The sequence below is a fragment of the Melospiza melodia genome, chromosome 8 (genome assembly GCF_035770615.1).
Source record: "Melospiza melodia melodia isolate bMelMel2 chromosome 8, bMelMel2.pri, whole genome shotgun sequence".
NCBI lineage: Eukaryota > Metazoa > Chordata > Aves > Passeriformes > Passerellidae > Melospiza > Melospiza melodia.
This window is the reverse complement of record NC_086201.1, coordinates 32,777,513-32,805,281: the sequence shown is the minus strand read 5'-3', so window position 1 is coordinate 32,805,281 and position 27,769 is coordinate 32,777,513. Positions and strand designations below refer to the sequence as shown.

Sequence of the window (27,769 nt, the reverse complement as noted above, 5' to 3'; positions counted from 1 at the left end):
TCTGCTGCCCTGCTCCTTGTGCTGGGGGAGTCTCAGCAGCTGGCAGGGTCACTGCTGTCTCCTGTGTTTGTATCCCTGGTAAAGTGTACTACCCTTGCTTTGGCTGGAGATGCCATGCCATGCCATGCTATTCCATTCCATCTCATCCCAAATTAACTCCCCTGGCTGCCAGTGACATGTTCACCTCCTGAGCTGCTGTTTTCCAGGGCATCCTTGGTCCCTGAGCAAGGCCTATGAGTATGGCCCTCACCTCCCCAACCCTTCTCACACCCAACACCCCCTCTCATGCTCATCTTCCCTTCCCAGGGGACACAGGGGCCCATGGGATTCCTGGCCTGCAGAGAGAACCTTCTTTACCCTGACAGCTCTGGAGAATTCAGTAGCACAGCCTGATGAAGTTGCTGGAGGGCATCATCCCAGTGCTGCAGTTTGTGCTTTTCCTTTTCAGCCAGTGCTTCCTCCCTGGCAGTCATCAGCCCAGATCTGGCTTCAGGCCTTTCTGTCCAGCTGGTGCCTTCTGCAATGTCTCCAAGGGGATCAGCTTCAGTGGATGTCTGGCTGCAAACCAACAGGGCCAGGGCCAGTCTGTGCCTGCAGCTGGAGCCCAGAGGCCTGGAAAGGCTCAGCCATGCATGGAGCAGCTGCTTTGCTGCAGCATGGCAGTGACATCCTGCCAGCCCTGCCCTGCCAGCCCCATGGCAGAGATGTCATACCTGACATAGTGGTGACAGCAGTGCAGCTTGGCAGAGGAAACACAGGAAATTCAGGAGCATCCAGGCTTTACAACTGCTTTACCTGCAAAGCAATTGCAGTGAGGTTTTGCAGAAAAAGCTCTTAATGCATTAAACTGTCTGATATATCAGTGACAACTGTGCTAAGCCAAGGTTTTGACCTGACAGCTTAAGTTTCAACATTCATCAAGTCAGATTGGCAAGAGCTGTTCTGAAATGTTTAATAAGCTTTTTGTTTTAAGATTTACTTTACAAGGCAACTTGTATCACTTTCATCAGTATCTCAATACAAAAGTCTTACAATGCTTTGTTTGCTAAAAAACTACAAGATGGAACTGGGGGTTAGGGAGTTGTCTCCTTTTGCCAGCTGTTTTGGGAGGAGGGCTGTCCCACAGCCTGCTGCTGCTGGAGGCTGCTGGACTCAAACAATAAGTTACACAAGTTCTGTACATAATTACAGTCAGAGTATGCAGCTGTATCATACACCACAGGTAAACACCACCAGGGCCCATAACTACTATAAAGGAGAGCTTTTTCTTGAAGATTTCAGAGTTTATTTGACCATGGATACATCTAATCTATCAGGGGACTGACATCCATCTTTCTTAGGCACTGATCCAGGCAGAATTGCCTTGCAGAAAAAACTGGCTCTTTTGCAAACTTGTGCATTATTAAAAATTTTTTTATGCAGCTCTCAAGTCTTTAACAATTTTACAAAAATAATTATTTGCTAGTCTTGTGCCTACCTTCAAACACAGAATTACTTGAATAACTTCATGTTCTCTTTCTGCATTAGGTTCACTGCAGTATTAGAGCAGGCAGAAACTTCAGAATCTTAATTAGTCCAACTGTGACCCAACCAACGGGATATTTTAGCCTGAACAAAAGAGTTTAAATAAACAAACAAAGTTTGTACCACAACAGCTCAAGCTAACTAACACTGAATGAGTTTTCCATGGTGGGAAAAAAAAAAAAAAGTTACTATTTCAAGTTTTAGCACAGAATATTCAGGGAAAACATTTTGTAAGCCTATGCTTTGTAAACATTTATACAAATCATTCAGAGTGGCTTTGGAATGGATTTTCAAATCCTTGGCATTGTGCAGGTCAGGAATTAACAGCTCATACTATGAAAACAAGCAACTTTGACATGGAGTTAGAAGAGCAAGAGCACTGAAGGCTCCTGCATCAAGTACTTAAAACTGGGTATTACTTTGTATTTTATTATAAAGTTTATAGCGTTACAGAGTCCAGCATGGCACCATAAGTAACCTTGTTACAGCATTTGTTTTTGCTTGGTACAAAAAAGCTGATCAGCAGCATAACTGTTACACTGAATCCAGGACTGGAAGGGGTTGGCTTCTTCTGAACAGGGATGAGTCAGTGTTTTAAAATAAAAAGGCTGCATTTTTAAATCTCAAATATGTGCAAAATGCCTTTCAGAAGAGAATGTGGCAGAGGTGTGTGCAATGTTGAAGGATATGCCCCAACCCCAATACTGCCCATATACTGCAGTCACGTGGAGGGTGAACTCTGGATGGTTACTCACGACTTTGGGTGCTGTTTCCAGGAGTCCTCCTCACAGCTGGTGCTCTCTCCCCACCCCACTCTGTGTCCTTTTATGCAGTGCATCAAGTACTGACATTCATAATTATTCTCTCCCCTCTGCCCCCCCTTCTAAAATAAAATTGGTCCATGATAGTTCTAATAAGCTTCCTTCAGGAATTCCAGTAAACTCTCCATCCTAAGACAGCTGTGACTGTTACAATGGGTTTATGAAAGCAAATGCAGTCTGGGAGATGAAGGGCTGCACGTAAAGAGAAGTATCTCCATTCTCCTAGGGTCTTCAACAGCTTGTAAAAACAAGAGCATGGATTCCAATGTTATTATGAGGAAAGCCCCTTGGATTTTGGTGCTTTAGCCTTGATGTTATTTGCTGTTTTCACATGTTGTAGGCAACATAAATAGGATCCAACTGATCAGCCAAAAATCCGTCCCTCAAGTGCATCCGTTGTTTCTCGCCGCGGGAGTTGATGGGAATGACCCCGGGATCCACGATGACCACGACACCAACAATGAGATAATGCTCTTCCAGGACCACGTTGGTCACCAGTGCCACCAGGTCCAGTGCTTCCTGCTCTGAGCCTTCCAGCTCCACCACCACCACCAGCAGGTTTGTCCACGTAAACACAGCACTGTCGGCACGACACACTTGTTAATGGGGAGGAAAAACTCCTAGACAATTTACTAAAAGAGGTTATTAAAAAAGACAAGGCCTCCCAAAGCTTACAACTAAACCTGAATGCTTTGAGGCTGGAGGGGACCTACAGCCAATGATATACATAACTCATTATATACATATAACTCAGTATATTATGTATATTGAAAACTCAGTTACATACATAACTCATTAGGGCCAAACGGGAATAACACACATGACAAGACATCATCCATGGACTCCCCGAGATGTGTTTACCACATCCACAGGTGCACATTCTGCTACTACCAAGGAACTTTTAAGTTCTTCTGCTTTAGAAGAAATAATGCTGTGGTCCTTACCATTCTGCAATGCTCTTGTGTGCCCTGATGACAGAGGTTTCGATGTCGATGGGGTGGTACCTCATTCCTCTGAGCTCCAGTGTTTCATCCAAAGAGCCCACCACATACAAGGCATCGTGTCTCTCTGCAACACAGCACACACATTTCAACATCATCACAGCTACAGGACAAACACAGTCACTTGTTAGTGCTTATTTGTGACGTTCTTAGATGTTCCCAGTGCTTCTTAGGGGAAAGAGTCTATAATGCAAGCTCCAGCATTTGAGAGAATTAAGAGGTCATGCAGCACTTTTGCCTATGACTCCAAGCAACTAGAACCACAATGAAAAGCATTTCTGGGTCATCCAGTTCTGTCCTTTCTCTCATGCAATGTAACCTCTGTTAACAAACCCAAGCAAAATCCACCATTAAAACATCTTTTTGTTCCACTGCTCTAACCAGAGAACTTCCCTTCTCTGATCAACACAACCACTTTTCCAATTTACAAATTTAACTTCTTTTTAACACCAGCTTATCCCCACCTGTCCTCCTGCCAGCAAAATTCTACTCAGTTTCTTAGGATGCCACGGTTTACACAGTAAGAACAACTCTGCCCTCTTCCCAGCCTCAGCTTTGCCAGGTTAAATAAGCAAAGCTCCTCTAGACCCTACGTGAAGGACACACTCTCCAAAGTCACACTTCTAACCCTGTTCAGTTCAATTTTGCTTTTCCTTTGTTAACTATTTTTTAGTTTTGCTCACTTGTGTTACTGGAGGTGAAAATCATGCTGGCAAGCTGTATTTCATGTATACTGTAAATTCACTGCCCAAAGCCTCTTAAAAAACTAAAGGACAACTGACATTGTTCCATGGTGATAAAAATCTCTGTGAAATGTGATTTTTCAGAAAGCTACAAGGCACAAAACTTGCTATTAGGATTCAGTGGCAGCAGTCAGGACACTGACACTATTCATGTAGACACCATTCATTTAAGTCCAATCACAGAAAACCAGCAATATATATTTGTTACTAAGTTACAAGCATTCAAACTCCTTTCTTTAGAATGTTTAGAGAGTTATTTCTTTACATATATGATAAACAAGAGCTATAGCTGCTTTGTATTTTGTATCTGAACAGAGCAGATGGAAGAGAAACGCTTCCCAAATTTAGACATCTTGGCTTAGATTAAAAAAACCCAAGATTAATAACTTATTTTATTTACTGGAAAGCTTCTCCTGTAGGGGGATAGAATATAAGAAAATAAAGATAGTGTAGAAAGTCATCTTACCCCTAAGGAGTTGCAGCTGGGCCAATTATTAAAGATTAGGAACAGGCCTGACTTTAACAGGCCAGGGATGAGAAGAAGATGCTATAAAAGAGTGGGGTGGTGGGTTGGGAAAGGAACTGGAGTCAGCTGGCTGCTTTGTGAAGCAGAAAGAGTCAGTGCTCTGAGGAGCTGCCCACGAGAAACACCAAGAAGGTGTGGAACTTTTGTGATAGGAGACAGCAGTATAGAACCCCTGCAATAAGATGACAACATTCTCCTGTAGACCTTTAACCTCTGAAAGACTGCAAAATCACCGGTGTCAGTGCACGTCCTCGACCTGCTGACCGACAGACCACCTCCCCCTTAACTCAGGAGTGTTGTGTGGTGGAAGTCAGCAGAACCCAGCTGGGCAGCCCCCCAGGAGCAGGTGCAGTGCTTCCCCTACCCCCGCTGGCGTCGGTGAGCTCGGTCCGGCGCAGGAAGCCCAGGTAGCCGGTGCGCGCCCACAGCGTCTGCGTGTCCCCGAAGCTCAGGCGGGCCGTGAAGTGATCGGCGTGCAGGGCTTCCTCTCCATACACCGTGTAGTAACCCGTGGCATTGTGGGGGCTGCTCACCCAGATCTGGGGACAAACCAAACCCAACTGCAATGAACACAGGTTGTTGTGCCAGGCACGGAGAGCATCGTTAATTCATTTAAAAGATCTGTTTCACTGACAATTTTGATTACAGTTTTATTGAAAGCATTAACTTCTGACCAGAGAAAAGCAGTTTTAGGTACATGCAGTTGGGGGATGGTAAAGGCCATAAAAAAAATGAACCAGGCATCTGTCTTGCTGGAAAGGAACACCTGTTAACCTATTAGCTGGGCATCTTATTACACAACAAAAGATGCCCATAAAACAAAGGTCAAACCAAGCAGTAAATTACCTACTGCTGCTGCCCACTGATGGGAGGACATCCCTACCTGCTCTAGCTGCTGGGCAGACACAGACTGTGCAGCCACCACGTGTGCAGGAGTGCACACAATGCCAGCTCTCTGTAGGGCTCATTCACAGCCCACTCAGGGCAAGGAAGGCATTCATCTAACAGGAGGTATCCATGTATCACATCACTGCCCACACACACAGTACAGCAGTGCGAAAGCTTTACCTCTCCTAAATGGGAGTCTCCCAGAGGTCCCTTGGTTTCTGTGTGTGCTATGATGACCTTGACTCCTGGAAGAATCTTGAATAAGAAGAAAACAGAAGTTAAGAAAATGAAAAGAAATTCATCAAAAGAAATGTTAATCAAAGTTAACAGTCTGTGCTTCCCTTTCTACTCCTTTCTGCACCACACACACCAATCATCTCTTCCTACTACAGCTGTTTAACTTGTTATATAATCCTAACTCTGAGCAGCTGTTTTGCAGCTTCAGTGTTGGTTTCACACCTAGAACATGCCTTCCATATGAAGGCCTCAGATTTGTTTTGGTGGCAGCAATTTATCCTATTGCTTCATGTTATGCACCTGGTTTCACTTGACTACTCACTCACAACCTGTTCTCCTGGCCACATTGTGATTAGCCAATCTCATCCCACATATTCTTAATGAGACCCAGGTGATGCAGCTCCCCACCCAGGTGAGGGCCATGAGGACATAACGAGTGTCATAATGGCTTTAAACTGAAACAGGAGGTTCAGAGCAGGTGTTGGGAAGAATTCTCCCCTGTGAGGGGGGTGAGGCCCTGGCTGCCTCACCCCTGGAAGTGTCCAAGGCCAGGCTGGACAAAGCTTGGAGCAACCAGGTCTAGTGGAAGGTGTCCCCCCCACCCATGGGAGACAGGGACTGGAATGAGATGAGCTTTAAAGTCCTTTCTAATCCAAACCATTCCTTGCTTCTGAGAGGAGGAAGGATGACACTCTCACCTTGCCAGACTCCATAAGTGGCAGACTGTGTGGAGAACCTCTCTCTACCAAACGAACCCTGAGAAAATACATGAGAGGAATGAATACATTTGTACATGGCTTTAAGAGCTGTTGGAGATTAGGATTTTTTTTTTCTTCTCTTTTTTTCCCCTTTTTCTCTCAGGGAATTTTCTCCCATCTGCTGCCTAAGAGATGATAATGACTGTATTTAAGAGAGACAAAAGATGCAGCCAAGGAGGGGAAAAGGTGCAGCTGGCTGCACTTCTGTAGCTGAGGGGCTTTCTCTTGGGAGACAGCCCTGCTCTCTTCTGCTGCTCTTTGGGCTCTTCCATTACACTTCAACCCAGCATCCTGTACACCAGTACACTCCATGGTTCCTGTTGCAGCTGCAGAGTTTCTGTTTTGTTCTGTTTGCCACTCAGGGAAGGCTGAGGAACAGAGTTGCTTTGGTTTGAAGGAAGAAAAAAAAAGGACTACAGGAAATTCTAACTGTGCTATTTCCACTATCCTAAAGGATTGTTAGGGAGCAGGTTTCTTGGAATTGCACAGCACAAGGATATAATATGGCAGGGAGTCAGCTGGCTGCTGCCAAGGATAACTCAACAGAGCAATGCAATGAGGCCTGAAGTTTGCTCTCCACAGCCACTCAAGAGTTAATGCTGTCACACAGACTGTACCTGTCATGTCGAAGTGCTCTCATATCTACATAGACAGTTGTTGGATCTGGTCCTGCTGTTCCCTAAGAATAAGGAGGAAGAAACAAATTCAACACCCTGCTTTCATTCTCACAGCCACATAAATTCACATATTTCCTCTTTCTTTTTTACAGACACTTAGAAAGAACTTCCCTAATGCTCAAGAAATTAACTAGCCCCCCATTCTACAGTGACTACTGTAGAGCCTTTGCTTTTTATGGAATCAATCAATGAATGCACAGGTGAAGTATGTAGTACAGGTAAGTCTAAGTTTGCCCAATTGTTAGATTTAAAATTCAGCTTTTAGGAATTTATTTGAGTAAGCACCTGCTCTGTAACCCACATAGGCAGTGCAAAAGGATGCAAGCACAAACCTGTGTGGGCCTAGTCCCTAACCCTGCAGAAGCAGATGGACTTTAGGACGTGACAAGCACACATGCATCACTATACCTGTTCAGCCAGCTTGCCCAGCCTGTTTGGCTGACAGCAGGACCACAAACAGAAGTAACAGAGGCCATCAAAGTGTGGGAAACAGAGAGAAAGGGGAAAAAAAGAAAATACAAACAAAGAGGCACTGGAAACATAAGATACACACAGTAAGACAGAAAACAAAACTTACACTGTTTTAGAATGAAAAGGAAAATTTCCATTTCACATTATTTAAGAGCTTGGCACTATTAGGTAGTTCTTTTGGAAACATGCAAATCTCAGCTCATGTAACAAAAGAAGGCTACAGCAACTCATACATTGCTTTATAATAAACCCATTCTCCCTGTGTAAGACTGTTTGCAGCTTCAGAAACACCTCAGTGAGCCAGTTCAGCAGGGCTGGAAGACATGTATTTAGCCTGCTAATTTGTATCAGAAGTTTGGTCATTCATTTACATTCATTTAAATCCAATTTAAAAAGTCTAATGGAGGAATGGGGAAAAATGGGGGAAAAGGGATAGAAAACCCACTAAAAAGGGTCTCAAGAATGGAAAACAGAGATGAAAAAGGCATAAAATGAATGGGAAGTTTAACTGCCCAGCAGTCCTGTAATCTACACTGGGTTTTTTTGGAGGACTTCTTATGTTGCCATTCAGTATTTTGCAGAAAAACTGTTTCTCACCCATTTATCCCAAACTGGCTTTTGAAATTTTTATTCACACAGGCAATTTGGAAAGCTATTCTTTCACAGTTGGCAGCTTTATTCAATGTTAAAATCTTAATTTGCTGTCATCTTGATTTCATGTATATCCTTCCTGTTTTTCCACCTATTGATTTATAAAAATCACTCTGACATTTCTTTATAACCATTTAGCTTGGTCTTGTTAAAAATCCTTTCTTCTTTAATTGTGAAAGAAACTATAGAAACCAAGGAAACAATTGTGAATGGCAACATATTGAAGTAACTCATGCCCCAGAATATCTCTCTTGTAGGAAAACCAGAACACTGTAATATATTCTGAGAGATAAAAAGGCTTTTCTTCATCTAGTGGGCACCAAGGAAAAAAACAGAAAAAGGAAGAAAGAAGTTTTGTAGAAATCCAGTAGCAATTTTTATAGAATCCTATTTTACTAAGTGCAATCCATGCCAATAAAATTGAAAATTAAATTTATAATTACACATTCTTAAACCATGTGCCCCATAAGATATTCCCCACATACAAAGCTACATACTTATTTACTAACTCAAGCATCCTCCAAACTCCAGGGTGCTTTTCCCAGTTTCTAGTCCATGCTTATTTAATAGCTGATTTTTCAGGTAAATTTTGGAATATAAATATATATGTTTATTATGTATGTATGTTTTCTTAATCTCCTGACTGGAAAACAAATACCTCATTAAGAAAAGTTAGATTTCATCTGATTAAATTACACATTAAAGATTATTATCAGCTAAATACTAAACTATCAAAGGTGGTTCTGGCCAACAGAACGTCATTATCTCCAGACTGTGAAGCATGGCTGAGTACTTTATGGGCATATCCTCCCTCTCAAAGCTTCCAATTTCACAACTTAAAAGTAAAAAATAACAGTCCAGCTCTCACACAAGGTGAGACAAAAATATTTGCATGTTGCTAATACTCATTTGAGATCTTTAAAAATTAAAAAAAAAACCTGTGTTAATTTTCTTGAGTCTTATTTGTGAAATTCTGTCTTCCATTTAATTCCACATTATACAAAACAAGACAAAATCTGAATCACACAAAAGCTGAAACAGCATTGCTTGTAACATGTAATATTTATGTACAGGAAGCTGTTTATTTAATGCATAGTAGGAAGGAAACAAGTTTCTTAGTACTGACCCTCTGGTTTAGAAAAGCAAATCAACTGGTCAATTAGTACAGAAAAGTGAAAATATCATAATCAACATCATACTAAACATCTTATTAAAAAGCTTAACTTAACTTGGTGATGAAGCAAGCAAGCAATGGAGCTCCAGTTCATTACAAAAAGGAATGTATTCACCTGAAGATGATTTTCTACCAAGTGCCCAGAGATTCTGTGTAAGGAAGCAGCGGTTTAACCTCACCTGTAAGCAAATTGCTACGTTGACCCTGCAGCCAAAGGTGGTGCTCACTGCACGGGCAGACAGGCCCAGGTCTTTGAAGAGCTTGGAGAAAGACTGGGTGAGGGTGATCCTGGGTCTCTCCTCGGCCACCACCATGCAGGTGCGCACGCACGACAGGTTCACCCCCTTCATCTGCCACAGTGGGGACACAGCAAACACTGTCACTGCAAAGGCAGCAACTCCTGAGAGAAACTGGTTTAGCTTTTGTACTTTAAAAGCACTAGAGTAAGACATGAACTGTTTAACACTACAGGCATGGTGTAGCTGCAACACAGTCGCTCAGCATTTTGAGCTGAAAACCCTCAAAATGTCATTTTGCCACAAGGGACCTGCTGGCTCCCAGCACTGCACAGTTCAGGTGTCCCAGACATCACCAGCTCCTCTCAATGTGAATGCGAACCTGGAGCAACTGGCTGTGGGCCAGGATTTCCTTTGGTGAGGAAATTCCTTGTTCCAGTGGAAAAAGATTTTTTTTTTGTCTTTATTGACAGCACACAATACAATAACTTTTTTGTGAGGGAGCTGCCACACATTCCCAATGAAAGTTCTGGGCAGCTGAGTTACTACAGCTGTGGCAATGCTCCTTCTTCTTTAAGGAAATTAAATCTGAGTGGAGAGATGTTCCTCAAAAATAAATAGATGTATTAGAGTGTAACTGATATTGTTAGGAATCAAAGAATCATATAGCATATGCTTTGGGTGGGAAGGAAAGGACTTTAAAGATCATCTCATTCCAGCCCCTCTGCATGGGCAGGGACACCTTCCTCTAGATCAGGCTGCTCCAAACCCCATCCAACCTGGCTTGGAACACCTCCAGGACAGGGAAGATTATATCCATTTTAGAACTCAACACTTTTGCTATCAAGTGATATCTGAAAGTAAGTGACACGTGGTGAGTTCTGGAAGCCTTTTGCTTTTGGCTGTTTTGAGTCAAGTTTGTGTTTGGTGGGGCTTTGGGATTTTTCCTTCTATTGTTATGTGATTTGTCTGGGATTTTTTTTATTTGGTGCTGGGTTTATTTCTTGTCTCAGACACAACCAAGTTGATAGGCTTGCTATGTATTTTGCCCAAAATCTCAGAAACATCCAGCAGCACAGAGCTTGCACAAATAACTAAAACTGAAAATATAAGACTTCTTTTTTTCCCCCTCCACCAGAAACACGGAAGCTGAATATTCCAGCAGTCTCAAAACTCCCCAAAAATCAAGTCATAATGGAAGGCTCTCACAGGAACACTTAAAGCCTCATCTTCTCCAAGCCCAAATGAAGTATTTTGGAAAGATACTGAAGTATTTTTGGGAAGATACAGGTGTGTTGATGTCAGAATGTGGGAAAATGAAGCCCACTCACCCGGAGAACATCAGTCTGTGTGCCAAGGCCCTTGGTGCATATCTCCATCACGGAGTAGGAGCAGAAGGTGACACGCACTTTGTACTGGCTGACAGCAGACAGCCACAGAGACACATTGCTCTCCAGCTCCAGAGGAGGCACCAGGATGGACTGGTGACCTGAATATATGCTGTGGAGAGGAAGCAATAGGAACAGGAAAATTTAATTAATTAATATATATGGCATGCTTTAAAATGCAAAAAAAATTGTAGCTTTGTGAGATGTACTGCATTAGAGTAGGTATCTGGTTGAATCAAGTCAAGACTCACTCATTTTAAGAAACATGTAACTGCTTCCTTTAGCAGTATTTCTTACTGCATACTAATCCTGCAGTGAACACCTTAAAGGTTTTGTCAAAACATATGGTTTAATCTCAAAATACTTTAAAAGGATTTACTTAATCAACGTGAAACAGACAGATAAGTCCTGTTTTTTTTCTCCCTTGAATTTGGTATGCAATTAATTCCACTTGCAAACCTGAAGTTACTCCAGTAACTAACTGACTTAAATGGATTTTCTTATCACAAAAGGTGTTTTCTGAACTACTGATAAAAAGGTTAATTTGGGTTTCTTTGACAGTTCCTCCCTGGGGTTCTAGAGAGGGCTGAGAACAGGTGAGGAGAGGCAGAGCTCCAGAGCATACCTGCACAAGCACCACAGAGCAAAGCCCAAGCCACAGTAGGGGTCCAGGCAGATGGCAATCTGTCGGGATGGGTACAGCTCACACTGCAGCTTTATCGAGCGACATAAGGCACTTGTAGCTGCGTGTGACATCTGCAGGAGGAAAACACAACCTCTCAGGGACCTTAGGAAAAGGGTTTCACATATTTCTTTATCAACTTAAAGGAATAACACAAGATTATCTCTTGTTACTGTACCTTTACTCCTGCTAATATTCCAGTAGTAGACACACTGAAGTCCAAGTATGCCAACATATCTGGAGATGTAGGTCTGAAAACACTAGCCAGCTTCTTTTTAGGCATATCATCTATTTAAAATATATAAGTAGAAGAGAATACCATATTATTTTGGGAAAAATGTATCTGTACAGCATTATCATCAGATCCTCCCCGTAGCTCCTAGACAGCTATTTTAATGCAAGGCAGAACACATCCACTCAATCAGGCAGTTGTGGTGTGGCAAAATTAATGTATCACTCTTCAAACTATTTCCATTTTGGCTATCCTACCTGTATCCAAAATAGTGGGCCACGTTTTAATATCTACAGCTGCTGCAGCCTCCTTGGACCTGAGCAGTTTCATTATAGCTTGGGTGGTCAATATACATGCAGACTTACTGACCTGCAAAAGGCAAAGCATTAAGACCATTGTTAAAACCAGGGAATGCATGCTCAAAGTCATGTCATATGCATCCAGATGAGATAACCAGTAAGATGATCAAGTAATTGGAAACTAAACAAAATAAATCACAACAATAAAAAACCATTTCAAATAAGTTTCTGAAGAAGCCATTACTGACTCAGACACAGCACACTGAGTATTTTTTTTTTCTAGCTTATTTTACAATGACTGTGGCAAAGCAATTCATCAGGCTTCAATAACCATTTCCCACTCCCCAAAAGCACAGGGAGAGGAATGTCTCACCTACCTCTACAATCATTTTGACAGTGGGCAGAGTGGTAGCAAGGTTCTGTGGATGAGGCGGGCGGACAGTGATGGGAACACAGCCAGCGTACAAACAGCCATAGAAAGTTGCTATCAAGTCTACTCCTGGAAAGGATATTTGTGAAATTAAAGCCATTTTTATCAGATCAATAGGCCAAATTCTTTGACCAAAATCAAAATACACACTGATTTGTGTTATTAAGACAGAAGGATTTGTCACAAGTGTCTGTTCAAATCAACAGTCTGTTCCACAACCAGTTTAAAATGTTTTGCATTTAAGAGCTAGCAAAAACTACTCCAACCCAATTAACAGACAGAACTTCTTTTCTTGTGTTGTGTAATTGTGGGTTTTGCTGTGTTGCTTTACCTGGAGGGTAAACCAGGGCCACGTGGTCACCAACGTTCAGGTGTCCCTTCTCCATCAGCGCCACTGCCACTCTCTCTGCCCTCTTGTGCAGCTGGATGCACGAGGCAGTGCTGGCTACAGTACCCTGCACAGGAGACAAGGGACAGCAGAAACCTTTACAGGAACAGCAGCAGCTCAGTCACTTGGATATTGACATGAAATGGGGTAAACCAAGAGGGTTTCTCCTGGAGACATGTGAACACACCAACATATAGCACAGTAGCTCATTAGTCTGCAGCTATTTAAGAAAGGTGCTCACCAACAGGTAATTTTTCTTTGTGTCCAGGTTTTGTGTTTACTTTTGCAGAGTCTACATGTCAAGGGTAAAACCTGCCTGAACAAAATGACCTGGGAAAGGCTGCTTCACACTAGAAAACCTCCCTCAAAATCTTTACTCTGAGAGAATAAACCAATTTAACAGTAACAATGTTGAAACAATTTCTTTTGCTAAAACACAGTCTCAAAAGAAAAGTTGGAAAGTTTGAACTATGTCCTAAACTCTTTTGCCCTTTTGAATGAGACCTACAAATCCTTTACTTCCCAAAGACTGCTGCTGGACTTTCTGGAAGACTCCTGTCTGCAGTACAGCACAGCACAGGGCAGATCCAATTTGTCCCTGGGCTCTTACTATCACTCTATGTGCCATCCTTTTTGAGGGCAGAGCCTAGCCCAGGGCAAGGCATCAGTATCCCCTGCAGGATGTGACAGTGCTCCTGGAAAATTTGACTCCAAAGCTGTCCCAAGGGCTCTCTACTTAGGCTCTAGAGCTTCTTATCAGGAAATTCTCCATTTCTGACTTACAGTTTACCCTTGTGCTCAGGAATGAAGACAGAATCATGGCTTCCATTACTATGACAAAAGCTGTATTCTGGCAGGAAACACAATTACTGCAATGTTTTAAGCTAGGTAGAATGCATACTTTTATTCCAGAAGTGGAATAAAACATACAACATAAAATTCCAAAGTGGAAAAACTTATGCTGCTTACTAACTAGCAATTTTTGTCTGCTTCATTAAAATAATGTGCAGCATTTCAGGAAAAGACTTCTAGAAGGAATTATCTTAGAATCTAATAATCTTTTGCTTTGGTTTTAGTCTCCAAGTTGCATCTTACCTTGGAATTCAACAGAAGGAAGAGTGGATGATCTGGAGTTGTCTGAGCTCGCCACTGAAGAACATCTGCTAAATACAGGAACTGAAAGGGAAGAAAAAGGAGACACTCAAATTCACTCAAAGCACCTCAGGTTTATTTCCTGGTCTTCTCTCATTCTGAATAAGCTAATTCAAATATTTAATAATGCCAGGAGCCCAGTGTCACCTTTCTTGCCTGGTCATTGTCCTCCAGCTGGCTAACATCTCTGCCCGAGGCTTGTGCGATCCTCTTGCCAGCTACGAGGTTTCCCACAATCATTGATGCAGGACCAACATCTGCATTTTGAAAAGAGCAGTGCCAAATGATGAAAAACAACCTGGGGAATGCAGGACCAACATCTGCATTTTGAAAAGAGCAGTGCCAAATGATGAAAAACAACCTGGGGAATGCAGGACCAACATCTGCATTTTGAAAAGAGCAGTGCCAAATGATGAAAAACAACCTGGGGAACAAGCAGCAATGCAGCCTGCAGGTGCCAGGTCCGGCAGAACCAGCACGCACTCTGCTTTCCTCACCTGGCTGTTTCTGCCGAGGCTTGGGCAGGTTGGTGACACAGGTGTGGGGACACATCAGGACGTTGCAAGGATGCAGAGCACCCTCCAAAAAGCGCTGCTTGGTCTCTGAAATATGAATTCCTCCGAGTGGAGCCTTTGGCAAAGTGTTGGCTGGCACCAAGGCAAGGCAGTACACACCTACTTGGTGAATGCTATCAATTGCCTTCACAGAAATTAAACAAAAAAACAAACAAACATTCCACATTATCAACTGGGATGTAGCTAGAGCAAGAATTTGAATTCAATTAATTTATAACATTAAAATTTTTACTTGCACCACAATTTGCAAATAAAGGGTCCAATTCTGCACTCACTGAACTCATAGAAGCTGTGCCATGACTTCAATGGGAGCAGGAGCAGACCCAGGACTTTGCTTGTGCCCTCTATCAAGGGGATGCCACCTGCACATCAGGGATTAGGAAAGTCTCTTAAAAGTGGGCAAAAAGTGCAGAGATTTTCAAAAGCCAAAGTTATATCACAGCAAATTTAGCAAGTATGGCACAATCACAAAAGCGCAGTAGAACATAAAACTCACAAAATTTAGGAGGGAAGCATCTTTGCTGCCTAAATCTTAAGTGTCTCTTTTAGCTATGACACTTCTAAAAAGAGAAACAAAAATATTTCGTCCCAATACCAGATATTCTCTCCAAAAAGATAAGAAGGCTGAAATTAGACAGAAACCATTATTATTAAACTGCCTTACTCTTAAGAGCAAACTTCCTTTAAGTTGCTCCCTGGATCCTTCCCTTCAGCTGTCTCCAGGGTCTTCCATAATTGATCTCTCCTTTTTCACTTCCTGAGAACTGATTAATTCTAAAATCTGCAAATGCAGATCTATCACAGTTCCCCTTCCCCTGTCCTTCATCTCCAGGAAAAGACAGTAAAATAATAAAGGGGAAAAGTTTTTAATACTTCTTGTTGCAGATCCAGAATAAGGTTGTTAGTGATAAAAAAGCTTTTGGGGATGTTGTGATACTTGGCAGCATACTTGTGAATACTTTCAGAGGGAACTCTCAGTATGAAATCAGAAGAGACATGTAGCATTGACCCAAACAAAACCCATCACCTTTAGGCCTTTGAGAATCCTAGCAGTAGGAAGTTAAAAATACAATCTGAGAGAGAAATCTTACTTTTTACAAAACTCTGTTAATTCTGAACCCTGAAAAAATTATCTTAGTACAGCTCTCTGTGGTTATACTGATAGGTTTTGCTTATGGAAAAAAAAAAATTAGAAAAAAAGAAAAGCTCTAATATTCTCATTTCATGCATCAGCCTTATTCACCTGGAAAGAGAAAAGGACAGACTGACTACCTGTAGAACCCTGCTCATCCACTGAAAACTATCCTCCTCTGAGGCGTCAGGGCGTTGCTCTGCCACAAGCACTATCCGATCATCATGCAACACGGGCACAGAAAACACTGCTATCCTAAAACACAAAGGACAGAAGAATGATAGGATGCAACACAGGCTGAACAGAGCATGGCTCATCATCACAGGGGCATGGCTGCAACCTCTCATGGCACTGCTTCACACACACAAGCATTATTCATGCCAGATCATCACAAAATCACAAAGATTTAGAAGGCATGTGGGATCCTTGCTGTAATTGCTTTCTGCTGGGGTTAGGTGGGTTTGCAGTCTCCCATGTAGCACATGTCTGATAGTTCCACACATGTAGGGGCTGTGCAAACCTTGCCTACAGAACTCCATCATGCACACTAGACTTGCAGCCCCTACATAAAATGTCCCTTCTGGAAGACAACTATGCCAAATTACTGACAATTACAGGTGCTTGCATTGAAAAATACTTAACTCCCCTTGGGGAATTACCTTAGTTTTAGGCTTAGGATAAAATATTAATAATGTCTCAGCCTGGGCTGGTCCCAGTCTGAACCCTGAGAGATTCCACTTGTCATTGATCTCCAGCTGGACATGGAGCCATGGACCACTGAAGAGCACTCAGGCTGGTGATACAACACCTGGTCTTCTCTCATTCTGAATAAGCTAATTCAAATATTTAGTAATGCCAGGAGCCCAGTGTCACCTTTCTTGCCTGGTCATTGTCCTCCAGCTGGCTAACATCTCTTCTCAGAGACCTATCTCTGAGGGTCCTCCAGCAGCCTGGTTTGGTCTTTAGAACAGGCTGCACAGTTCCTCCCTCAGCCACCCAAAAGACTCAGGGGACACAAGTGTTTTACATCCAGCATATGAGCTTCTTTTGAGAGCCTTAAGAGAAGGTTTGAAATAAGTTTTAAACAGACACTTTGGGATCCACCTTTATACTGTGTGAAAGTAATTTAAAATCTATTATGCATGAAGCAGGGTGTGAATATTTACATTTCAACAACCAAATTCACAACCTAGTGCTAACTTTCCTACAAAACACACATGAAAAAGTTCACATGCATTGCTCCTGTGGGTTAAAAAGAACAACAAGGCCCAGCCAGCAGTGATGAAGTTTTTAATGCACTCACCTTCCCCGATAGACAAACTTCATGGGCTCAACTGCCAACGCGGTGGCCACCACGTCATCTGCATTGTGCCTGCGGCCACTGACTGTCATCAAGCCATCCAATTTCCCCACCACAAACACCAGATAGTCCTGAAAAGAAGGAAGGGTTAGAAACACAGCAGAAAAACCTCCTCACACCTGGCAATGCATGGCTGACTCAAGCCAACAATATTCTCAAGACCTTTAGGAGGTCAGTGCCCTGAGACAAAGTCCTGCTGAATTCAGGGGCATCACTTTAGAGTTGGGAGTCAGGACAAAGTAGGGCCCTGAGGGCTTGTTCACACTTACAGGACCCACAAAGCCAAGCAATCCTGTCCTTGTGAAGGGCTGGTCTGATACAGGAATGCCAGCTGCCGTCACTGGGATGGCCTGGAAGAACACAGAAGGATTCAGACACTCACTGGACTGATAAGGATTTTCACTCCTTTACTGCCAGAACACATGAAATGAGGTACCACTGCAAGGAAAAATATGGGCAGAAAGATTGAAACGCCTTCAGGTAACTACGCATAAGACCACTGTGTTAATTCAGAGCTAAGATAAATTTAAATGCTCACATACTGGGAGTGTGGAACACAGAAGCAGCTGACTGACTGCAGATAAGACTTGGTATTTTTGGTTTTAAGAGACAAAAGGTCTTGTTATGATTCTATGAATGAAGCAAAGTGTACCTGGCCAGGGCTTTCTTCTAACTAACTAAAAAACCAAACAATAAAACACACATACAAACAACCTTTAAGGAAAAAAATAACTCTATTCACAAGAAGAAATACTAAAAATATAACAATTAAAAAAAAATCCAAACCTCAAATACATTCTTGGTGATTCCGAGGAGGCCAAAATATGCTGTCCCAGTTGCTCCTGAATTCACACATATTTCTCCAACCTCATCAGCTTTACACAGATAAGGGGTCCCATCCACCTTTACAACACACATGCTGGCTGCATGAAAGAAGAACACAGAATCACAGCATTAGTCTGCTCCAGCAGCTGACACACATGGTGCTCTGCCACTGATAGATTAAGATTTTAGTATCAATTATTCATCAGCTACAGCAAAAATATAGCATGTAAGACAGCTCATTATAGCTTGACAGCCTGTGCAATCTGTTCTCCAAGATTAAGTTCACAAATGCAGTGCTTTTTTCTTACAGCACTTCACATCAGCTGCAGCTGAATCCAAGGCACAACGGACTGAGGGAGTGTAAGACTCAAGATCAAGAAAGAAATCAATATATCTACCCAGGTCAACACAAAATAAACATGGCAAAGCCAACTCTGCTGCCTGCATGGACCAAGGAACACTGGTGAAATAGATCTGTGGATACATTTTCAAACCTTAGAGAAGTCTTCCAATTGCCAACATCCTAGGTCTGAAAAGGTGAGACCATTATTCACCCTACCAATAGATCAATCTCTAAATTATCTTGGTTTCATAAAAATTACCTATCAGAAAACTAGCAGTTATTATTAATTGTTTGGAACCATGCAATGATAACCTTGGGTAACCAAGTAAAGAGATGCTACTCAAATTCTAGTTACAGTTTCTGGATATTTTATGTGTGAACTAGATGTCTGGAATTACAACCTACAGTATGAACTATCAGTCATGCAAAACCCCACATATTGCAGTTTAGGAGGAAAAAATAAAACTCAGTGGTAAATTGGAACTGACAAAATAGTTTATTACTCCAGAAAATAACTTGAGCAAACATCAGAGCTCTGTATGCAACACTCAAACAATGATGCAAAGAGAAGTGTTAGTAACTGGAGAAAGCACAGTTTGTGGGCATTAACAAATGTACAGCCCTCACTGCACTCACAAACATGAAAAAACCAAAGGATCAGCCTGCAGTCCCTAAATGATGCTCCATCCACAAAGCCAAAGAACAACCCTATCACCCTGATCAAGTAAAGAAAAAATACTTACCAGTAACCAATGTATGATACAGGTAGCCTACAGGTACATTCTAACAGCAGGCACAGTTCTGTCCTGCCAGGTTATACTGCAAGGCTGCCCTTCTGCAGTATCTGTGGAGCCTCTACTCTCGCTTCTCCTCCTGTTCCTGCTCCATGTGTGACATACAAGAGAGTGCATCTACCACCATTTCAGTCTCTCTCAACAGCATTGCATCTGAAAAAGAATTAAAGAGAAGGGAAAAGCAGATGGGACAGGAATGTACATGTGGACTGCACGTCACCAAGAACACAGATTCCTGCTAGGAAAGCTTGCTTCCTTCAAATGAGTCCACATGTACATTCTGACAGATGGTGACTAGCAGCAGTCAAACCTGCCAAGGAGTATCCTGGCAGGAGATGAGAATCCTGCTGTGCAAAGGATGATGCTGATGCCCTACCAAAGAGTGGATGCGGCTCTGGATGTTGCAAGACTAGCACAGCAGGAATGCAGGAAGAATGCCAGGGGCTGTACAGCAGAAGGCTGTGACCAAAGGTACTGATGAGGGTCAGGAAGTGCTCTCCTCTTCCATTTCCAGCATTTCACAGTGGATCCATACACAATGGCCACCCTTGCATTACACTCTTTAGGAAGAACTTCTCTTCTAGAAGCATGAAGCCTTAGAAAAAATATTAAATGCCAGGATGAAATGCCTCTAGAATCACTGTGGAAGGCATTTTCAGGGTTTCCAGAGAAACCTCATCCTTGAGAAAAACAGCATATGGAGATATCAACAGCAGACCTGAATCTCTTCCTGCTCCTCTGGCGAGGGAAATAGGCATAAAGCAAGCCAACTTCCTAGATGAGGATGAACATAAATCTAGACTCTGGAGGTGAACATGAGCATCCAAAGTGTAACATTTAAATTGGAAGACAACATCTCATCCCAAGTGCACACTGGCACAGGTCTCCAAGAGAAGTTGTTCTGCAGTGGCTGTTGTGCCACTGAAGCCCTGAGGAACACAGATCTGATGATTATGATAAATTCTAAGAGCTGAGTGGAAAAGAGGTGCTGTTAATCCACAATCTAAAGAAAAAAACCTGAAAGCTTCACCAAGTTGTTCTGTAACAATTCTTTCTACTGAAGTAAAGGAAGCAGACCCCTCTGCAGTGAAGATGCTTTGTGGTAACTACCAGAACCTTGGCAAATGTTTGCTCAGACATGGAAAGAAGAAACAATGAAATACAAGACATCCATGGGCTGGAAACAATGTGATCTCCCAACACTTAGGAAATTGGAGCCATCTCCCTAAATTTCTAGAAAAGATACTGAATGCAGTCACAATCCAGAACATGATTCTGTTCATTGCAGAAGATCTTGCAGAAGGCCCAAGATTTGATGCCAAAGTGAAGTTTTCTGCTTGAGTGTAACAGAGTAGCTGCTGCAGCAGCATTGTGTCTAGGAGCCAGCCTTTGTATGATTAGAGGCTATAGGGATTTATAACTTCTGGGTTCAAGACTGTTAGCTCTTGTCAAAGAAAGAACATGAGAAGGATCCTGGTAAAAGAATGGAAAGGATTGGTTGGGAAGTAGAAAGGAGACAAACTTAACTGTAGTTAACATATCCACTAAGCAACATATCCAGGCTCACACTTAAGGTATAATATGCTTTCAAGATGACAGATAACACAGCAATCACATTCCAGTTGATGTGAAAGCTGGAGGCTGAAAATGGGCAGAAGAAAAGAGGTCTGACATTTTCCCTACCATCTTTACCAGTCCAATTTGAAAAAATCAACTGAATGTTGGTGAGGAGCCAAATTTAGCAACTGGCCAGTCCCAGACAAACTATGCAAAATAGCCCAAGATGGTCAACAAGTGGGGTAAAACATCATTCCTCCAGAACAGGATTCCATGGGAATGCATACCAGATTGTCTCTTAAGAACTGCCATGCTGTCTTTGAGGAGAAGATTTCTCTGTGGATGTTGGCACTTCCCTTGAGAGCCTTGTGATGGGCATTCATGGCAGCTAATGAATGTGAAGGGAATGTGGCATCAAGAATGGCCAATGGGTTAAACAGCAGTGACATGTGACATGACCCTGGTGCTGATGGCTCTGTTGAGTAAGATCCCCTGAGCAGGTGGGCTCAGCATCTCAGATAAAAAAGCAAGATCTGAAGAAAAGGAGGGTGCAAGTGGGCATTTTATCTGTGACCTTTTAACCAGGGGTTCCTGAATAAAGCGTGCCAGAAACCTTCACAGGTAATGAGATCAAAACCATCAGGCTTGATCATTTCCAAATGAAATTCAGGAATGTGAGCTCCTCTGTCACAAAGTATTTGAAAGGCTAAGGCAGACTTCCAAGTTCAGTGGGGATCAGAAGATGGAATGAAGCCTTCAGAAAGAAACAAAACCAAAAGCAGATCAAGAGCAAGGCTCATCAAGCAGCAGAGGGGCAATGAACAGGTGGTGGTATGCTCTCTCCTGTATGCCAAACACCAAGCCAGAACGGACAAGGGCACACCCTCCATGAGTATTACACAGGAGAAAGCATAAATCTTACCAAGACACAAGTATCTCCACTGTTAGAATGTACATGCAGACTCATTTGAAACTAAGTCATTCATTTATTTAAGTCATTAATTTTTTTTTCATTTAGCACACCCCTGTAAGTAGCTGCTAGTCTTGTGACTTCCTTCGTACTCCAGAGGATTTTTTAAGAGAGAAAAGTTATCAATTATCCCTTATAATGAAACCTATAATGCATATTCTGACTTAAGGAATGTACAGGGAAACTTCTGCTGGAATTCTTAATATGTGGATAAACTGAAGTAAATCTGCCCCAGATTCTGACAACTCAGGGCTAGTCAGAGTTTTAAAGGAGTTAATTCATTAAGTTGCCCAAATTCTGCTTAACCTACAAATAGTTTAACCACTTACTATTGTATTTTTAACTAGCAACAGCCATCAATTACAAGTCATATCACTCTGAGACACTTGATAGTGCACATTTAACAGTTCTCCCCTCACACAATCAGACAAGTCACTTGATGCTTCTTACTCATGTAGAAAGTAATGGTAGTGTTATCACTGTTATCACTGCCTGCCAGTGGCCCCCTAACCCAGAAGGGTCCCCTAGATTTGCCAGACAATGCTCCAAGGAATTTTAACAAAGGAGAAGGGTTTTTTCACACATCCCTCTGACTACTCCATCAGGCATTTCACAAGGACAGAAATGTATTTTTTGACAACTCATAAGGTGAAACTCATAACGTTTTGACAACTCATGAGGTGAAATTACTTAACCATAAGCATACAGGGAAATTTTCCAACATCCTAAGGCCGATTTGAAGCTGCCACTGAGCAGATGCTCTGTGGAAAATTAACCAAGGGGACTTACAGCCCCAACAACTGAATATGACGAGTAGCTGCATGTAGCTGTGTATCTTGGTGTAGTCAAGCACAATTTGCTGTGAGAGCAAGCCTATGGCAAAGCCAGGAGCATCCCTGTGTTGGTTTTGTATGGCCTGGTTTTTTAGCAGGGAGGCCATAGAGGTGTAGCCAAATGAGATAAACTGATCCAGAGGAAGATTTCAATTGATCCTACATCTAATACCACTTTTCTGAACAGCAGCAATATTGAATTTAAGCTCAGTAAGTTCACCAAAGGATTCATGACTACCTGAAGGGTATGCAGACTTGCTCCCCTCATGTCCCTGTGTCTAACCCATAATCTATAGAAAACATTGAGAGCACAGGTGAATTTCAGTGAGGTTTCAAGGGGACAGCAGTAGTGTGGACACCCAAACAGACAGCAGTACCAGTACATGCCATCTGTATTCAAGTCTAAGCAGAAAAATCACTATTTTTTTGAATTTATTATGGACTGTCAAATCAAATTCAAAGGGTCTTAATACAAAAGAAAAACTTGAGAGAAGCTACACAACAACCAAGTGACTTCTCTGCTTTGTTTTGGTGTGGAAATGCAGAGCTTCTGCTCAGTCTTCAGCAAAAGGAAGCTCTACTGAATTTAAGTTTAATAACAACAACTCAACCAATAATTTCAGGGGTTGCAAAAGGCTTCTGGGGGTAATAGGGAAAATTAAACAACACCAATGAGACTTGCACACAATAGCTGAAGTTTTCATCAGCAGAGTGGAAAGCTTTCTACCTCCTCTAATTTGTATCTGGGACTTTGGTGTTCAGAGAAGAGGTTGTTGCTGAAATCACACAAGTTGAGTCTCCACTTTACCTTGAGTAAATGCTCCACAGAGAGCAGGGCTTTAGAACCACAGGTCTGCAAGGCAGGAAGTTCATAAGGAGACAAAGAATTGCAAAGCCAAAGGTGCCAAGGGCATGACCCGAATCAATCAGGTTCTTTGGTAACTACATAATAAACTTGAGGGGTGAGGAGAGTTGCAAAAAATCTATATTTTATCCTCTCCAAGCACACCAGAGCAGACAGACAGTGCCATGAAACTGCCAGCCTAAAAGCTGGAGTAGATGGCACCAAGTGTCCAGTCCCGCATCCCAGTGTTCACAGTCTTAGGTCTGCTTTGGCACCCTACCTTTATTAACCTTCTTCAGAGTGCTCTCCTCTCCAAAGGCAGCTGGATCTCAAATGAGAACAATAAGGATGAGACAAAGCCTCTTGGCTTCAATTAATAGGCTGAGGAACAATACCCAGCTCTACCTAGTTCAGGAACCACAGTGTTGCAAACAGATGTCATTAGGAAATAGGTTCATGCAGGTTACTCCTGAACCCTTTCTTGCTCTCCATGGGCTTGAGAAAATAGTTTCCAGAATTAGTTGTTCCATGACCTTTGGAGGGTCTGAGATGAGGTCCCTTTCAACTGAAATATTCTATTCTATTCCACTACACAAACAATTATGCAACAAGCCAAAAGCATTTGCCCATACCAAAATCCACAGTAATTCAGTTTTATTGTGCATGCATCTCTAATCCACGATGTGTATAGGTAATGTGTCAAAACACAACTCATGCTACCTTAAAGGTATTTAATATTTTTATTTATTCCATGCACACAAAGATAACTTATTTGGAATATGCTGAAACCTAGACAAAATGCTTTCCTACCTCCAGGCATGATCTGCCCAACATCCTGCACAGTTAACACTGATAACTTCTCCTCTGTATCCACTCTGATCACGCCGAAACTCAGGCAATTCATGGATAACACTGCTTTTCCTGGAGGGGGGCCACCCAGTTCAGAAGGTCTGGAGGACAAAAAGTCCAGTTAGATATGAATCAACTGACCAGTACTGGTGAGAGGGTCACTAAAAACATTCTGCTGGTTTCTCAGGCTTGGTAAGGTTAAGAAAAAGAATGGATTCTCACTTTGAACAAACAAGAGTTCAAGACTTATATTCTCCATGTCAAAGTTTTTTGTTTCAAGTTTTCTTGAAGTTGACTTTCAGAAAAGTTGACTTTCAGAAATTTTGAGCAGAACTGCTATCAAAAAATCCAGCATATCCCATCCATTTGTGTATTAATAATTAAACTATTTATGTTTCTCAGAGCATCCCTTGCCATCTCCAGAAATCCAATGGCATTTCTCAGACCAGCTACAATTTATTTTTTTTAAGCCCCTGTTTACAAATCATTGTACATAAGCAGGTGATTGAGAATTCACCATCTTCCTCCCAAATAAGTAGGTCTTGTTTTGGGGGCATTTTAAAAGGCCCTCCAATACCTTCAGTGAGGATGAGACCTAACTTTCTTAAAGTATGAAAAAACCACTTTCTGTCTGACTATTCTTAAAAAATATTAAACTTCTAAAAGAAAATAAACAAAAATCACCCATCATTTAGTGGAAGAGACACCTGTAAGCTTCATATTTCCTCTGCCTAGGTCTTTGGGCATCTCTATGTGGGTTATGGTATTTTCTAGCTACCACCTTAACATGAGATTCCCCATCCCTGCAAGTGTTTAAGGCCAGGTTGGATGGGGCTTGGAGCAACCTGATGCAGTGGAAGGTGTCCCTGCCCATGGCAGGGGATTTAAACTCCTCCCAAGCCAAAGCATTCCGTGATTCCATGACACATTTCAATAGTCAAGCAAAGCTTCAGTTCATTTCTCAGAAAAGGGAATTACCTGCGAATAGCAACAGTCAGTGCCTCTGAAGAACTAGCACAGGGACAGATTACTTCTGGTCTCAAACCTCTGGATTGAAATACATTCAGGAATGCATCACAGGAAGATATTGACCCTAGGAAGAATCATCGCATAATCAGAAACATTTTTCTAAGAGCAGGAAAGCTTGAGCTTCAGGAATTCAAAGTGTGTGCCCACCCTCAGCTCAGTTATATGAATACTGTGGCATTCATGTATAAACCAAACACTCTTGCAAACTGGCTGAAAGGCATTCCAGTTCACTGTAAGAGAGTAGATTTGGAAAAAGAACTCCTAGTGACTAACAACTACACTGAATGAAATTCCCAACTGTGTGCTCCTCCTCTGGCAGCACTCACTAGCACTTAGTATCATGGGAAGTCCTTCAGGGATCAGAATACTTTGTCACTAAAGGTAACTTTATGTCAACCTCTCATACAGCTCCTATCTGATTGTTTCTTACAGAGGTGACAGCACTTACATGCTTCTGACAAACTTCACAATTCTACTAGGCCTCTAGCACTTGGCCCAAAGTAGATTATATCTATATTTATAGCTTGTAGGTATCAATTCAAGTCAATTCATGAACATGAAAGAGTATAGCACTAATGAAAACATGAAGTGCAAAACATGAATTAACACTGGTAATTGTAGCCAAGAAGTGCAAATGAGTGTAATGAAAAAGCAGTGGCATCACTGGCACACAAATAGTGTTTTACTACAGAACAAACTGCTTAACTCCCCAGGCATCAGCTCTGACACAGGGCTTACAACAAAGAGAATCTTGGCCAGACTGATACTCATGAAACACATCAATACTCACATGGATTGGCTCCATCTGCCACTATCAACATCCGCAAGGAGCTCAGGCTGACATCTCTCTGATCCCTCTGAGCCAAAAGTGACCAGTGCATATCACGGGACTTTACTACTGCTACACGGGCTGCAAGTCAAAACAATCATTATGCTGCATGTGCACAACAAAATAAAGACTTGTGTAAGTATTACTGTGTTATTTACACAAATCTATGAAACTACACATAAAATTTATGACACTACAAATGTAGAAAACAAATACAAATGCCAAATATTCAACTACTATAACATGTGTATACTCAATGTCTACAGATGGACTTCATCATAGAATTTGAATGTTTGCTCTAAATTCAAATACTAAGAACCACAGTTTCTTTAAAGGTCTCTCAGAAGAAGCCATCAACATCACTCATCAGTGAAACTATGAGCACACAGAATACTGAAATGGAGTAATCAGTGTGACACAAAGGCATTTTGCACAAACAATTTGATTTGTTACAATAAACCAAAAAGAGATGGGTGAATTAAAACAACCTTTGTATGTAGGGTACCTTTGTATGAGCAGACTTTCTGTATCCAGGAAAGTGGATTAACCTTCATTAATGCATAGGGAATACTGATGACATGCATCCTGTTCATAACACTCTACAAGAAAGAGATTCAAAAATAAATTTCCAAATGGCTTAAAAAATACAGAACATGTAACAATGCCTAAATAAACCTCCCCATCATCACAGCTGCAGCATAACTCTGACAGTTAACTGGTAGTGAAAACTACGTGTATACTCTGAAAAAATACACAAGGTACAGCAAAAGCAACAGTTTATTCTGAAAAATATAAATACTGAAACAAAAACCATTTGAGAGAAATGATGAATTTATAGCCTCATTCTGATATCAGTACACTACCAAGTGAAAGAAGCAAATTGTTGCAGTTTTTTGTCTTTCTTGCAATACTCACCGTTAACACTCCATGCCAAAGGCCAGCCTCTCTTTTGAAATCCAAGACATTTGTTAGTGTTTCAGCTGAAAGCAAAGGAAAAAAATACCAGATTTAAAAAGCATGTTTATAAAAATACTTAAGAACTACAAATATTTGTTCAAGCAACTCTGAAATATCCATGATGCTAAAAACCCAAAGCTCTGTTTCCTATGACAAACAGGCTGCTTAAGCTCCAAGTGACTTGTTTTACTTAGTGCAATAATCTTTGAATTATGATTACTAGACTAGAATATTACAAGGTATTTAACATCTTGATTCATTATAATACCCTTTCCATCTGCCAATGAACTATGCAGACTGAAAATTTAGTCTTGAAGCAAACTTCTTCAGCTGAACTGAAAAAGTTAATCTGTATTTGAAAGAATTAAAGCCAGTAAGAAATATCACCATGGCTCTACTAAATTTTCTTGAATATTTTCTCTGAGGAATTTGAGCATCTTATGTGATTCAAAAACACAAATAACAATCAAAGATTGAAAGTCAAGGATTCAATTGATGAATCAGTCCCTGATTTTTGAGGGATATCTTGTATTGATTAGGTAAAACTTGCTTATCACTGAGGTAGGATGGATGTATGCAGGAAAGTACTTGGTT

General features: G+C 41.7%; 1 protein-coding gene across 5 annotated transcripts in view; it reads right to left on the bottom strand.

Annotated features, from left to right (window-relative positions):
• Window positions 1–1,937: 1,937 nt before the first annotated feature.
• DIP2A (disco interacting protein 2 homolog A) overlaps window positions 1,938–27,769 on the bottom strand; it is a 79,528-nt gene continuing 53,696 nt past the window's right edge. The window contains exons 14-39 of one of the 5 annotated variants that reach the window (XM_063162586.1): window positions 27,134–27,198; window positions 26,724–26,817; window positions 26,180–26,299; window positions 25,339–25,453; window positions 24,322–24,461; window positions 18,132–18,268; window positions 17,615–17,695; window positions 17,289–17,416; window positions 16,126–16,240; window positions 14,776–14,977; window positions 14,426–14,535; window positions 14,222–14,302; window positions 13,070–13,193; window positions 12,686–12,807; window positions 12,267–12,378; window positions 11,956–12,065; window positions 11,721–11,851; window positions 11,039–11,207; window positions 9,651–9,821; window positions 7,584–7,613; window positions 7,116–7,177; window positions 6,439–6,496; window positions 5,684–5,758; window positions 4,980–5,154; window positions 3,290–3,413; window positions 1,938–2,925 (exon numbers count right to left, since the gene is read on the bottom strand). In XM_063162586.1, coding sequence (XP_063018656.1) covers window positions 2,673–2,925; window positions 3,290–3,413; window positions 4,980–5,154; window positions 5,684–5,758; window positions 6,439–6,496; window positions 7,116–7,177; window positions 7,584–7,613; window positions 9,651–9,821; window positions 11,039–11,207; window positions 11,721–11,851; window positions 11,956–12,065; window positions 12,267–12,378; window positions 12,686–12,807; window positions 13,070–13,193; window positions 14,222–14,302; window positions 14,426–14,535; window positions 14,776–14,977; window positions 16,126–16,240; window positions 17,289–17,416; window positions 17,615–17,695; window positions 18,132–18,268; window positions 24,322–24,461; window positions 25,339–25,453; window positions 26,180–26,299; window positions 26,724–26,817; window positions 27,134–27,198 — 3,104 coding nt within the window. In that variant the 3' untranslated portion in view covers window positions 1,938–2,672. Of the gene's footprint in view, window positions 2,926–3,289; window positions 3,414–4,979; window positions 5,155–5,683; window positions 5,759–6,438; window positions 6,497–7,115; window positions 7,178–7,583; window positions 7,614–9,650; window positions 9,822–11,038; window positions 11,208–11,720; window positions 11,852–11,955; window positions 12,066–12,266; window positions 12,379–12,685; window positions 12,808–13,069; window positions 13,194–14,221; window positions 14,303–14,425; window positions 14,536–14,775; window positions 14,978–15,128; window positions 15,216–16,096; window positions 16,241–17,288; window positions 17,417–17,614; window positions 17,696–18,131; window positions 18,269–24,321; window positions 24,462–25,338; window positions 25,454–26,179; window positions 26,300–26,723; window positions 26,818–27,133; window positions 27,199–27,769 lie in introns of those variants that run through there. The other 4 variants (XM_063162587.1, XM_063162589.1, XR_010028613.1 and 1 more) reach the window with 4 other exon arrangements.